The following is a 15,789-nucleotide window of genomic DNA, read 5'->3' as shown; positions in this document are numbered from 1 at the left end:
GCAGTGGTGGTTTTCTACTCTGCCTGCTCCACCATGTTGGTCTTCTGCCCCGCAAGGGGTGTCTTCAGTTTGGTCTGCTCTACTGTGGTGGTCTTCTGCTCCGCAGTGGTGGTCTTCTCCTCTGCTTGTTTCACCCTGGTGATCTCCTGAACCTTCAGCTCCGCCTTGGTGGTCTTCAGCTCCGCCTGCTCTGCCTTGGAGGTCTTCAACACTGCTTGCTCCACCTCGGATGACTTTGACTCCACCTGCTCTGCCTTGGGGGTCTCCTGCTCTTCTGGTTCCACCCTGGTCAATGAACTCATGGCCTTGCCTTGACTTTCGGAGCTGCCGGCTCTGCCTTGGTCTTTAGGCCCACTTCCGCCACATGGGCCTAGCCATCCCCCCTGTTCTGCCACCACCCTGCTGGACTTTTTGTGTTAGTTTTAGGAGTGTCTGGAATCCACTCCTTAAGGGGGAAGGGGCAGGAGTGTCTCTTCACCTAGGCTCTTGTTATCTTTATTTATTTAAACACTTAGTCATCTTCTGATCATTGTCTTGTGTTTCGAGCTGGTGTTTACATGTATTATTCCTAGTGTGTATTAAATGTGTTTTCATCGTTCTTCCTCATCAAGCATCTTTTGTGTGGATTATCACTTCTAGTCAGCGCGTGACAGTCTCTGCTTTCATACTCAAACCCAAAAAAGCATGTGGTTAAAAACTGATGACCTTAATCACACTTTATGGGGAATTATCATCCCCAAACCCCTAGTAATTTCTCCTTGTGGTGAAGCCACAGCTGGCTCAGCTATTCACTCATGTTGACATGTACTTCCCTCCTGTATAAACATATGATTAAGCATCATCAGAATATGATGTAGCACACATGGAATACACAGTAAATACAATAACATGTTCACCCACAACAGCACCTAAAGCAGCTGCCTTGTTTTAAGATAACCAAAAATGAAAGTTTCAACTGACAAGAGTCTCAAAAACTGTCCAGGTCCTGGACCATATCAAAAACACAGTCCCATAATTACTTCTATTTGTATGTTTAATAAAAACAAAATCACCACTAGACACTGCTGACTAAGATTCAGAGAAAGAGAGAGATCACTATAGATATTTCTGAACTGTGTATTTGCATAAAATGAACACTGTGGACACAGGACAGTCTGTCCATTATAAGACAAAATATGAAAAAACACATTTTATTATCTTTTATTATAGCCACAGACAGTGTGTCTGCTGCATATAGACTGTAAATCATTTAATTATGAGCATGTGAATGTTTCTATCAGCCCGCTAGCAAGAGCACATGTCCCAAAGGGAGTGAGCCAATATTCTCTTTTAGTCTCTATACTTCATAAGTAGGTCAGCAATCTCTACACTCTCATAATGTTGTTGAGGAAAAGGTTCATCTATCAAAGCTTTTATGTCACACTTGCCCTGAAAAACAAACAAACAAACAAACAAAAAACTGTTTACTCTGATAAGGAGTTCTATATATCTCAAAATTATTAGCTATATTTTTGTAGAGAAAACTACCTGCCCAGGTGAAACAAAGTACATTTCTATAATGTACTTAAAGTGCTCTATTTGCATGCACTAATTTTGTACTTAATATACTAAAAATTCTTCTTTAGTACTTCTTAAGATCATCTTAAGAACATCTAAGTGTACTCAACTGTACTATTTTGAGACACCATGAAATATGAACTAAAATGTGCTTTTAATATACTATCTCTGTGTTTAAAAAAATTATTTATACATCACTTATAGTACATTTGAACCCACAGTGTACTACAAGTGGTAAGTAAATACATTTTTAAATACAGAGATAGTATATTAAAAGTACATTTTAGTTCATATTTCATGGCGTCTCAAAATAGCACAGTTGAGTACACTTAGATGTTCTTAAGATGATCTAAGAAGAATTTTTAGTATATTAAGTACAAAATTAGAACACTTTAAGTACATTATAGAAGTGTACCTTTTTTTCTCACCTGGGTGGATGAACAGGTCAAGAATTCATGTAACCAAATAAATACAGTGTTTAGGCTCTTTTTAAAAATGCATTATCTGTAATAATTAGTTTATTTTCATTCACCTCATTTAAAGCTGATTGTTAATTTTGGTGATTAGTAGAGTTCCAGTCACAGCTGATCTGCTGAGAGAATGAATGGCAGAATTGTTTGGCTAAGTTCCTCAAAATGAATCACAAATTGTATCATTTCCAAAAACCCAGCGCTTGTGTTTTTACGACAGGCAATTCATGATGATTAAGTATCACTCATGTGTTTTTTCCAGGCTTCGATAGAGGGTTAGTTTTCATACAACACTTGAACAATCGGTGATCAATTGATTTAAATGGTGCTTTTGCTTTGATGATGGAACTCTGTTGAACTGGGGGGAATAGCACTTTGTTTTGCTCCACAATGAGCGGTGACAGTAATTCCTGTCTTGAGCAGCCTTGTGTCTGATCTACAGAGAAAGAAAAGACATTTGCACATAATTAGGACCCCAATAAAGTCCATGCCTTTCAAATGTGTGCATTGTTTGGCAACCTACATAATAGTTCACAATTGTTGAGACATGAAATTATTTCTTGAATCTAAACATGCAACACAAACGTAATTATGAGCATATGGATGTTTATGTCTGATAAATTCATGTAAAGACATCAGAAACATTGCAATCATAATAAATACATGTAACACAATTGAAATGTATACAGTAATAAATAATTAATTTAAGGGCATGATAGTGTTATTCATTCTATTATACAAAGTATAGATAAACACATTATATATTACAAGAACACATACAATGTGTTTGGATTTAATTAAACAGTATATGACCAAAGTAGATCTAATGGGTGGTAGGAGTCAGTCATTGTTCATAGTGGTTAAAATGATTAAATAATATAAAGTTTTATTTAATGATACATAAATTATATCATCATTAACTTTGGTTTTTGGTTCCGCTGCTTCTTGTTTTTTCTGTTTCTGCATCTAAAAATAAACAGAGAAAATTTGTATTATAGTGTGTACAGAAAAACAAAAACATTAATAAAGCAATAAGGAAATGTTTTATTAGGAATAAAGCGACTATACAAATATAAATACACATACTTGTACAGGCTCCATTCACTCCAAGAAGAATTACAGAATTCATCCCTCGCTCTCACACACACCACCCTCCCTTTTGTCACTGGAAGCTGGTGACTTTGTGTGAGGTAAGTCTGAGATCAATAAGAACAAATATTAATACATATAATAATAATGTATAAGAAGACTGGAGTAATGACTGCTGAAAATTCAGCTTTGCCTCACAGGAATAAATTACACTTAAAAATATATTAAAACACATATTTCTTTTAAATTGTATTATTTTAATTTTTTTTTTTTATACTGTATTAAATAAATGGTGAGCATAAGAGACTTCTTTTAAAAACATGAAAAATCATAATTATTCCAAACTTTTATCCAGTAATTATTATATATAAAACAGTACCTCTGGCGAGTTCGGTTTGGAGCAGTCACATTTTATGCCTTTCGGACAGCGAATCTCTTTCACTTGGAAGATGAGAGGGAAGTAAGAAGATGGTGTGTTCCAAGAGTGTGGATATCCAACTTCTACAGATGTTTGATTGATCCTGTTAATAGCCACTACATCAGGCCTCACTTAGAAGTGGAGAAAAAAGATGTCAACAACATTGTTTCATATTCAGATGAGCGGCATATTACTTCAAAATTGATAAGATGGGGCCTTAAAATTTTGAAGAGCTCACCAATATCCATGATGTAAAACTTTGTGTTGTAAGTTTCTACAACAAAGCTACTTCTGAAGTATATGGTCAGGTTGATGCGATCCACCTCCTCTGAATATGGACAGTAGTTTTGGTCTAAGCATGTGATACTCTGTCCTTTGGAATCCAGACTGCAGCTGATGTTGCTTCCACCGTGAGGGCTGGATCAGAATCAGTCAAAGTTTTTTTTTTGTTTTTTTTTCCCTCCACACCCCTCAAATCATTGCAGATTACAGAGCAAGTTTGGGAAACTTACCGGGTGGCTTTGATATGAGCAACATGGCCATTCCTGTTCACATCCCATGTCCAGAAACATTGGAAGGAACCTCCATAGTTATTTGTTGAGCAATGGATGTAACCTTGTTTGGTAATTAAATAAATACACATTATTAACATAAAAATCAGAAACACTACAATGTTTGCAATCAAGTGCTTTAAATGAATACTTAAAATAAAGATTCATTAAATTGATCAAAATTAACTGTAAAGCCATGCATAAAGTTATAAAAGATTTCTATTTTTTTAGAACTTTCAGCCCAGCTGTTTTTAACATTGTTAATAATCAGAAATGTTTCTTGAGCACCAGATCAGCATATTAGAATTTCTGAAGGATCATGTGACACTGAAGACTGGATTTTTCAACAAATTTTCTACAATCTACATGGTAGAAATGAATATCTGTAAAATGTTTAACTATTGAAGGTTTTAAACTATTTCAGTTTTTAATTGCTTCAAATGAATATTATGACAATGCTACACAATGTAAATGATGGTTGTACCTTTCTCAGGAGTGTTCTTGATAATCTTCTTGAAGGTCCACTGAGCCAGCACCAGTGTGTGGTTTAGGTAAGAGCCCTCCTTGTTGAAACAGGAGTAATTAGCCCCCTTCCAGCCCTCCACGGTGATCATGATCTTGTTTCCATGAGCCTCCAGATTTTCATCTTTGTTTTTGGTCCATGTAACATTTTGCCCTTCGTAGGCTTCTCCACAGATAAGTGGCACTTCGACCATGTTTACATCTTTACCCACATCTACATTCACCACAAGCACTGATGACAGACATTTGAGAAAATAAAAATTAGAGGTGCAAATATAATAAAACAAACCCAATTACCCATAAAATACAAGTAAACCTCTAGGAGTATTTCAGGGTGAAGTAAACGCCTAGGAGAAACTATAATAATATTTTTTTTTTTTTTTTTCAGACATGATTCAGAGAAACAAACCATTTGGTTTAAGTGTCCAGTAACTCTCAACAGTTTTGATGGATCCTGCAGAAGAAGACTGGAGAAGCATCAATGTACCTAACAAGAGAAAAAACATCTGTTGGTAGAAAAAGAGAAAAAGTTATTTGCCTGTCATTTTGTAATATGGTTAATACTAATAGAATATTTGACCTTTTGCTTGTTATGTGTGTTAAACTGGTCAATCCTACTTGTGCTATTGTTCTGCATTTATTAAATTGTCAGTTTAAATATGAAATCTAATATAAAATCTTGGTCCTGAAGAAAAACCATTGCTCGTAGGCAGTGAAGCCATAACTACGAATATCTTTCCCGAGACATTAGGCATTTAACTATCATTTTGTATAGGCTATGAGTGAACAAATATTTTAATATTAAATAATATTTAGTATTTATTTCAATAAAATAATTCAGTGGTACTTTTAATGAGATTATAAAAGAGACTTACCATTGATCACTCAAATTTTCAACAAGATTAACCTCCACAACCAGATTGGCTTTGCTTTGCTTTGTTGTGTTTTAGTGTGCAAGCTTATAAGTAACGTGTCAGGAGGGCAGAATTTCCCTGGCCAGGAAAAGTCCAGTGCAGGTTATAGAGGAACCAACCACAGCATGAGCAAACTCCAGAACCTGAGCTCTGCTCAGACTTCCTCTCACTTCCACCGAGTCTTCTCACTGTCATTGAGTCCTCTCTCTTCCTCTAATATTGGTCTATTTACATACAATAGCTCAGCCTGTTGAGGATAGTATGATGCTTTTATTGGACTGTATTATATTTTGCAGGAAATTATAGGACATGAAATTGCTAACTTGTTTCTAGGGTGGAGCCTAAAGTGGCGGGAAACATAATAAGTCAATTATTTGTTTTCCAACACCTTGGGAATTTTTGCCACAAGTTCTCATGTGAAAGTCAGAGGATGATTTACCTGGTTGCATTACTGTGTTTGATTTGCTTGTCCCTACTATACCCCAATCTGCTGGTTTTTCCAATTCAAAATTTCCCCTTTTCACTCAGATCATGTCATTTGGTGATTTGTACATTAAGGGTACTGATAGAAACTACACATGAAACACTGATGACACTCTTCAGCATGGCACATGAAAAGTGTTTTAAGGATGCCTAGATTTTAAAAAAGAAAAGAAAACAAAGAAGTCTCAGCTCAGTGACACTGCCAATGGCTGAAAAGTGCTGCCGCATAATTCTGTACGTTCGATTCTGTGACGGTTAAGTTAAAAAATAAATATGGTGTCTGAAAGTTGCAGTTGGTGGTCAGTTTTTGTGTAAATGTACATTTATTAACCACTTTTGATGTCATTAGTGGGAAATTACTATTGTAGTAATTGTATGTACAGTCAAACCAAAATTTATTCAGACACCTTGAACATTTCATTCATTAATACAGTTTTTTTTTGCTATAGTTTAAAAAATGGTAATTAAATATGACAAGGTCTCAGAATTAAACTGTGTCAGAAAAAAAAAAATCTTAACTGTGTCAGATAACACTTAAGAAAAACATGGTCAGGTCAAAGTGTCTGAATAATTTTTGGTTCCAAATTTTTATCAAATTTAATGGTAGTCCACTGTATGAAGAATGTTTGGGTATAATATGTCACAGTTTACTTTACTTTGATATCCTCACTTACATAAATGAACTATAGTGTCCTGCACCCACTAGTGGAAATATATCAAAAATATCAAAAATGTCATAATAATGTTTGGTTTGACTGTATGCTTAGTTATCAACAAAGGTCTCTATTTTGATGTAGATCCTTAAACCGAAATCAGTTTCGTAAGGCTCAGTTTCACAAACGCTGCCTGCTAAGTCATTGCATGATAGGACAGTGAGGCAACAAGTCGTAAGATTTCAGAACCACCCTTTGTATTTGGAATTTTAAAATATAATTACCATGGTAAAAGCATTAATTTAAGGGTGACCGTTATTTCTACCAAAATTAAGTTAAGAAGGAGTTCTCTTCAGTTATTTGAATTTTAACAAATTTTATTGAATTCTGTCACTGAGAAACACTAAAATAATATATGATTATATTCGTGAGAAGAAGAAAAAAAACTAAACTGTAATAATAATTCCTTATTAATGCACATTTCCTCTTTAACAAGAAGACAATTCATGATTATTCTGTAATTTTTCTCAATTTTTTTATGTAATTTTTATGAATCTATAATAAGTGGATCTATGGTGGAATTTTGATGTTTTGAACAACTGTTGCGATTTTCTTTTCCCTTCCTCAGAAATTCAGTTCTACCATTTCATGAAGCATGTGACGACAATGGGGAAGAAACACATAATGCTGATGTTCAACATGGGGTGCAGATGGAGAAATTGATTTTGAGGTGATATATCTGATGCTCTGCATTTTGCTCAGTAGTGAAGTAAGCCATTCTCTTAAAAACATGAGCACATCAAAAACAGCCCCTCCATACTTACACATAACTATACAGAACCTACAATATATGACCAAAAAGCCACTTCCCCTGCAGGAAAAACCCCATTTACTGCCAAATTTCCTCTGTTTTGATGATTGTTATTGGTTTATGAGATCAAGTTAATGGAAAAGACCTGTGACCAGTGTCACATGTGCTGAATTGTGTCTGTGTACGTAGCATCATTCGGAATATACCTCATCCATTCATACCTCTGTCTTTGAGCTGGTTGATGTGGATGGTATAGTTTCAGATTCCTCTTTAACCCTCAAGGGTTCAGTGCTCAAAAAAACTTTTCACCAGTTTGACAACAATAAGGATGAAGTACAGATTTCATACAGCTACAAGTGATACTTAAACATTTACTCTTTAACAATGTTTAACATCATTGCATAACCCTTTAATGCCAGTAAAACACTCACATATGCGATCAAATTTTGCACTATTAGGTGACTAAAAATGTCATTAGTCACTGACTAGTAAATGTTCACATGTGACTCGTCAGTGGTCAAGTTTGACGCTAAGAAGAAGTGTAACACAGATATATTTTTTATATGATATATATATACACGTAAATGGTGTTTTCTTGTTATGTTCTGTAAAAATGACAGAGATCTTTTGGAATTCTTTAACATTTTATCCATTCGCATAAAATGAAGCCTTTAAAGTCACCATGAAATCAAAACTTTTTATGGGATATTGCAGTATTTATTATAAATTATGTATCCATGCACATCTTTTTTTATGTGCCCTCATAATCTTTAATCAAATTAACTTTTCTCCCTCTTACAGCAACATCTCTTCTGATGTCATGAGATCAAAGCAATAGCATATGACATTATCCAATCATTTCCCAATGGACAAAATTAAGTCCCTACATTTTTTTTTTTTTTTTTTTTTTGAGAATCCATTTTACTTGTATATATTTACTGTAGCAATAGGGTAGAAAAGACTATCGCAAATTCCGTTTCATGCCGACAAGCAGACACCAGTGCCAGCTGGACCCTTCAGTAGTGGGCGGAACTAATGCATAACAGGCAATCCCATTGGCTAGCACTAAATCAGTTCATAGAATTGTGAGTTAATTTTGTAAAACAAAACTGTATTTTTGTAACATAAAATAAAAATTACATTTAGTAAACATTTATATTGTATGTCAAAAGTCTGGTGAGCGAAATAAAAAATGTACAAGCCAATGGCAACTATCTCCAATGTGTCTGTAAAGAGAGTTGTCAATATGAACGTTTCAGACAACTTAGGAGAGTCTCATGGATATCTACACATAATTTATATTGTACTTGGGAAATAAAAAAAAATGTCTTCTGGTTAGACTATTGTCTGATGTGATAAAGGTGAATAACAATAATAGTAGTATTGAGAATGATATTGTAGCAGTTTGTTTAATAATATACGTGTATGTACATTAGGTAGAACCCAGAGAGTTGTCACACTGTTTACACCAGTGAAAATTAATTTCTGTAAAAGGTAATTTTGACTACACAAAAGCTATTTCTACACATTGTCACAATAGAACCTATTATGAAATTATGAAATAACTGTGATACAAATTTCTAGCCCCTGCATCCTGATATTTATGGCCTACTATATATAGTTACATAAATGATTTTAGTTGCTGGCTTATGCGTCCCTTGACCCTGAAACCCTGAAACTCTTTAAACCTTTGAAAGTTTCAGCCCCAATAGTTCATTTAGTGAAACTAAGATTTCACACATATACAAAGAGACGAGGGAGAGAGAGTTTACTTCCCACATTTCCCACAGAAAGGGAAGTTCTCTGATTACCTTCAGCAGCTGACAACAGTGTCCTGTGACACTGTCCTTTCTGAATCTCCATTACATTTGACACATTTGGCATTTCTTAGTTACATATCCTCCTGAGACCCAACATTTTTTTTTTTTTTTTAATTTAGCATTTTTTTCACGTCATTATATTGTTTAGAGCATAAGAAACAAATGAAAAATTTAAATTTTTTAAAAATTATATTTTATTCATATGTTATGATATGTCCTCTGTAGTGGACACCAGGACTAAGTTGTTTAAAAAATAAAATGACATGAAATGACATTTATAGGCAAAAACAATGGGATTTTTTTTTAATCACCAATCAATATTTAGGCTTCAATATTGTTTTTAACCAAACTTTGTATAAAGATGATTCTCAACTATGTTATAAAACATATAATGGAATTAATTGATATACCATTTTACTTTATGCAATATGAGGGTAAAATGGCAATACATCGGTTTTCCCATTCAATACAATGTATCTATACACTGTATCTAATTTGCATATTAATCTGTTCTTGGAGCAACATGCAATGAAAAAAGAAGTGTAATAATGGGAGCAATAATTGGCAACATTTTCATAATAATATCTAATAATTAATAGGTATATTGACATATAGTTTCTTTCCCTATTCACTTGTTGTATCTCCTAAAATGCCTGATAAACATGATTTAAGTCCTGGTGTCCTCTACAGTGGACATGTATGAAATCAATGTTCTGTTTCATAACAGAAAGTCATATTTTGATTTGAAACCCCATAACATTTTCCTGAGATGTTGATTTATAATAAACAATTTGAAAATTAATCAGATTTAAATACATTTTAAATTTAATCACAAAATATTATCATATTTCCATTAGCACTCTTATTTTCATTTTCAGTCATAATTAAAGACCAAGAAGTTGTTGTTGTAATGGCGAAACCTCTAAAAATCTGGTATCTCTGCAAAGCCCTGAATGTGCTCTTTACAGGACATCCAGACTTAAAACTTTGACATGTATGATGTCAGAGAAAATCACTCAAATATAATGTCCACTACAGAGGACAGAAGTCTATTTCTGGGTCCCAGGAGGATAATACATGCAAGTATAGTAAATGTTAAAGTAGATTTGCAGTAGCATTTTATTCATATAATCATCTTTCACAATTGTTTTAAATCAAAGCATAAAGGCCCATTGTGGATTTTCTACCACATTACAGCCAGAAGAGGGCAGTAGTGCATCAGTGCTGTGTACATTTCATGCAAGTCAGTAGTGTACACTAGTGTCTTCTCTTACTGTTATTATCATATCTGTACACTACACTTGCAAAGTTTGGGGTCAGTAATATTTTGTTTTTGAAATAAATGTATACTTTTATTCAGCAAGGATTCATTAAATGGACTGAATGACAGTAAAAATAATTATAATGTTACAAAAGATTTCTATTTCATTTGTTTACATCAAAAAAGTATCACTGTTTCCACAAAAATATTAAGCAGCACAGCTGTTTTCAATATTGATAATAATAAGAAATGTTTTTTTGACCACCAAATCAGCATATTAGAATGATTTCTGAAGGATCATGTGACACCGAAGACTGTAATGATGCTGAAAATTCAGCTTCGCCATCACAGGAATAAATTACATCTTAAAATAAATTAAAAAAATAAATTAAATCTATTTAAATCTTAATAACATTTCACAATCTTGTTATTTTTACTATATTTTTTGATCAAATAAATGCAGCCTATGCAAGAATGTGAGATCCCACCAACCCAAAACTTCTGAACGCTGTAAATGGCAGAAATAATAAGAGTAGTATGGCAGTGTGTGGTAAATGATATGAGAGAAATTTAATTTTTGGGTGAACTACCCCTTTAATAAAGTATTGACTTCTGTATTCTTTGTGATTTGTACAAAAAACTCTTGACCGATTTAGGCATACAGTTCTTATAGATGTGGGATTCAAGAGCTACTGAAATCATGAATGTTTAAAAATAAAAGGTGTGTGAAAAACGTGGGAAGAGAAATATCAGGGAAAAGCACAGAACTGCTTTTGAAATCTTTCTAACCTGAGAAGTCCAGCTGTAATGATACTTCATCCATCAGGGACACAACGTGATAACCGCAGCGACAGCCACAACCAGAAAGCAAACTGAAACAGGAAGCCTGTAAAAAAACAAACATTTTACCACTCACTTCACTTGCTTTACACAAAGATTTACAAGAGCAATGTAAAAGATTTAAAATGTCAGCATGTATAACAGCTGAAGTGCTGACTTAACATATACACAAATAAGGACAAAAGTGCTGTATTCTCTATACTAGCTTAAAGTTAGCATGAAATGGAAATTCACTCTACCTATTTTCATTGGGGGCAGTTGTGACCTAATGATTAGAGAGTCGATCTTGTAACGTGAAGGTTGCGAGTTTGAGTCTCAATACTGGCAGGAACTCTTGCTGGGGGGAATGAATGAACACTATCTTCCACTCTTATTACCCATGAGGCGCCCTTGAGCAAAGCACTTAAAAATGGCTGCTCAAGTGCTCTGGGTGTGTGTTCACTACTCAACACACATTTACTATATAGTGCATGATTTATAGATTAATACATCTTGTTGTGTGCATCACATAACCAAAAACTGCATTACACTTGAAATCGTGTACGAGTTATCAAACACAAGTAATGACATTAGTGTCACGTTTTGAGTTTGTTTTATTCATGTTTGTATTTCTGTATTAGTTTTCCTTCTGTTTTACTTTGTCATTTTGCTTCTAGTTTGTTAATTAGTTCTGTTCTCTCAGTTTCCCTGCCTCGGATGGGTGAAATGCAGAGCACAAATTCACCATACTTGGCTTCACGTCAAATCACTATTTTCTATCAAATCACTATTTGCATATGCCAGCCCATGTTCCCAACATTATGAAAAGCATTAGACAAGGGCAGAATGTCTGGATCTGCACAGGTGAATCAACAGACAAGGTAAGCAAGCAAGAACAATAGCGAAAAATGGCAGATGGAGCAATAATAACTGACATGATCCATGATAACATATTTTAGTGATATTTGTAAATTGTCTTTCTAAATGTTTCGTTAGCATGTTGCTAATGTACTGTTAAATGTGGTTAAACTTACCATCGTTTCTTACTGTATTCACGGAGACAAGAGCCGTCGCTATTTTCATTTTTAAACACTTGCAGTCTGTATAATTCATAAACACAACTTCATTCTTTATTAATCTCTCCAACAGTGTAGCATTAGCCGTTAGCCACGGAGCATATAGCTTCAAACTCATTCAGAATCAAATGTAAACATCAAAATAAACACTGTACTTACGCGATTAGACATGCTGCATGACGAACACTTTGTAAAGATCCATTTTGAGGGTTATATTAGCTGTTTGAACTTTTTTTTATGTTGTTTAAGGCAAGCGCGAGCTCTTGGGGCGTGGAGCACCAGATTTAAAGGGCCACACACCCTGAATTGGCTCATTTCTAATGATGCCCCAACATAGGCAGATATGCCCAAGAAAAATGACACATTCAGGGGACTCCTTAGACTTATATTACATCTTTTAAAAAAAAGTTCTAGGGCACCTTTAAAAAAAAAAAAAATTGACACTGGGGCTGAGCATTGGCAAATTTCACAACTGGATTTAATTTTGATTCAAAAGCATGCGATTTGATTTCGATTTGATAATCTTTGATTCAATATTGATTCATTTTGGGCCTATCAGGTATAGAACATGGCAAATTTCCTCAAAGAATAAAATATCTCTCAACTAAAATTTATTGATTTGTAAGCTACTTACATATAAATTACATATAAGGATGTTTTTATAATGTTATAATAATTTTTTAATGACATTATTTTTCTACTCGTTTTTTTTTATATAGGCCTAAATGGTGGCTGTCATAACATTATTGAAGCACATGTTAAGTACAAATACAATTTAGCAAATCGCTCCTCTCTAAGTTCATTTTTGTAGCTGACTAATGAGTTTTTGGACATTGAACGGCTTTTCTGAGGTAAATGTGATGGTAAATATGACATTTTTACAAGCTGTTTTAGTGATGTCTTTCCGCGGTTGAAACACTGATTGAGCGATTACGTCTGCCATGATATGGATTTCGGTAAGTTGTACTGTACAGTATCTTTCAACATACCTTCAGATGTTCATTCATGTTGATTTCGTGTTGTAGCTAGTAAAGCGGAAGAGATGGTCAGTTCACGTGCGCCGCAGAGCGCCAAGAAAGATCGCAACACCTGGAGAAACATCTATGGTCTCACTCCAGTCTACGGGAAGCAGACCATTTTTGATTCCAGCGAGGTTTATTGTGCTTGCAGTTTCACCTTACACCCTTAGGTAAGTAGGTAAGAAAAAGTGGTAGTCAGATTTCATGTACTGTGGCCATGTTACATTACATCATCTCCCCCTCATTTACATAACTGGGAGTCAGTACACACTCAGCCAGTGGTAAAATACGATAATTGCAACTTACCAGTAAAGTGTGTGAAGAGATCCATATTTCGTACAAGAAAAAAAAAAAAAAAAAGTTTAAATGAAATAAACAGAGTTGAATGTTTTGAACTAAAGCGATCTAAATAGATGATTTAAGACCTAAAGAGATGGTTTAGGACATCTAACTTTGAAGAGCATAAGACTGTCTAAGCATACAGCAAAGGGTAACAGTAAATCCACAAGGAGAAAGCCTGATAGTTTAGGTGTAAGGAGGATTTAGGCCGAGTGGATTCCATAAGCGGGTCTTTATTAGAGGATCTGAGCATAAAATCCAAACAATAGTCACAACTCGTAGTCAGGTCACAGGCTTTGGTCGAAACACAGGCAAAACAATCCAATGGCAGACAAATCCAAAACAGTAATCCAAAAACGTGAGTCAGAAGAGCAAAAGCAAGGGTCATAACAATAATCAATAACCGAGTCATGGAAGAACGCTTAGTAAGGCAGTGAACTGGCAATACTTCGCAAAATGGCAGTGCAAACAGGTAGCTTAAATATAGAGTGACAGGAAATGACAAGACAGGAACTGATGTGGCAGGAACAGGAAGTGACAAAGTTCAATATTCAGGAGAAGGCTCCCTCTGGTGGACTGGAGCCTGATCAAACGTTACAGATTCCCTCCCTCTAAGAACACCTCCAGGTGTTCTTCTTCTAGGTCGACCGCTGGGTCTTGGTGCTGGACGTTCTTGGTGAGCTTGATGAAAGTCTCTGATAAGTGATGAATCCAAGATGTCCTTAGTTGCTACCCACGATCTCTCCTCCGGGCCGTATCCCTCCCAATCTACGAGGTATTGCATCTGACCCCTCCTCCTGCGAGAATCTAGGATCTCCCGGACTAGGTAGGCAGGAGCTCCCTCGATCTCGAGCGGTGGAGGAGGTTCTTCGTCAGTCGCTTCGGGGCTCGATCGGCCGTGGGCCGGTTTCAGGAGGGACACATGAAAGGAAGGAGAGATGCGGTAATTAGCAGAGCAACTCTAAACGGTACGTGACAGGATTAACTTGACGTATAATCTTAAAAGGGCCAACATACCTTGGACTTAATTTCTTGGAAGGGAGTTTCAGGCGTAGGTCACGAGTGGAAAGCCATACCATTTGACCTGGCTGGTACTGAGGATGAGGACGTCTGTGTCGATCAGCTTGGATCTTTTGAGATCGAATAGCCCGCTGGAGATGGACATGAGCATTGTCCCAAACCTGTTCACTTCTTCTAATCCAATCATCCACGGCGGGCACTTCAGATGGCTCCCCAGACCAGGGGAATAGAGGAGGCTGATATCCTAGGACACATTGGAAGGGGGTAAGGCCAGTTGAAGAATGTGTGAGGGAATTTTGGGCATACTCTGCCCATGGGAGGAATATGCTCCATTTTTCCTGTTCCTGGCTACAGTATGATCTCAGGTATCTACCAATCTCCTGATTAAGACGCTCCACTTGTCCATTAGCTTGAGGATGATAGCCAGATGTGAGACTGACATTGATGTTTAAATGTGTACAAAAAGCTCTCCAAACACGTGATGTGAACTGTGGCCCTCGATCAGTAACAATATCATCGGGTAGTCCATAAATCCTAAATACCTGATTGAACAAAACTTGGGCAGTTTCCATGGCAGTGGGTATACCTTTCAATGGAATGAGACGACAAGACTTAGAAAAGCGGTCGATGGAGACCATGATGGTGGTGAATCCTTGAGAGTTAGGGCAGATCAGTGACAAAGTCAATGGACAGGTGTGACCAGGGTCGTTGGGGAATGGGTAGTGGTTCTAAAAGTCCTGCAGGCAATTGTCGAGGTGTTCGTGACTGAGCACAGATCTGACAAGCATTTACATAATTACTGACATCTGCAGATAATGTGTGCCACCAAAACGAATTTCTGACCAAAGCAGTGGTGCGATTAATTCCAGGATGTCCAGAAGCAGGGGATGTGTGGACCCATTGAATGATTCTGTTGCGAAGACTGGATGGAACATAGATTTTTCCAGCTGGGCACTCTGGAGGGGAT

At 35.9% G+C, this 15,789-nt stretch overlaps 1 protein-coding gene across 1 annotated transcript; it reads right to left on the bottom strand.

Annotated features, from left to right (window-relative positions):
- Positions 1-2,858: 2,858 nt before the first annotated feature.
- il12ba (interleukin 12Ba) lies at positions 2,859-13,480 on the bottom strand. The gene is made up of 9 exons (XM_067378107.1): positions 13,434-13,480; positions 11,339-11,435; positions 5,017-5,113; positions 4,570-4,839; positions 4,047-4,149; positions 3,773-3,951; positions 3,496-3,665; positions 3,114-3,223; positions 2,859-2,993 (listed from the first exon to the last, which is right to left on the bottom strand). The coding sequence occupies exons 2-9, from the start codon at positions 11,366-11,368 to the stop codon at positions 2,933-2,935; spliced, it is 1,020 nt and encodes a 339-aa protein (XP_067234208.1). The 5' UTR covers positions 11,369-11,435; positions 13,434-13,480; the 3' UTR covers positions 2,859-2,932.
- Positions 13,481-15,789: the final 2,309 nt, after the last annotated feature.

The sequence above is a fragment of the Chanodichthys erythropterus genome, chromosome 1 (assembly GCF_024489055.1).
Source record: "Chanodichthys erythropterus isolate Z2021 chromosome 1, ASM2448905v1, whole genome shotgun sequence".
NCBI classification, from domain to species: domain Eukaryota; kingdom Metazoa; phylum Chordata; class Actinopteri; order Cypriniformes; family Xenocyprididae; genus Chanodichthys; species Chanodichthys erythropterus.
Note: the sequence above shows the minus strand (reverse complement) of the source record. Positions and strands in the feature narration are given on the sequence as shown.

Excerpts from the sequence above, each read along its gene's own strand:
- il12ba (XM_067378107.1), bottom strand. The coding sequence starts at position 11,368 with ATGAAGTATCATTACAGCTGGACTTCTCAG. Across the intron at positions 5,114-11,338 it reads ATTACAGCTGGACTTCTCAG|ATGTTTTTTCTCTTGTTAGG; the intron begins GTTAGAAAGATT and ends TTCTACCAACAG. Across the intron at positions 4,840-5,016 it reads CTGGACACTTAAACCAAATG|TGCTTGTGGTGAATGTAGAT; the intron begins GTTTGTTTCTCT and ends GTCTGTCATCAG.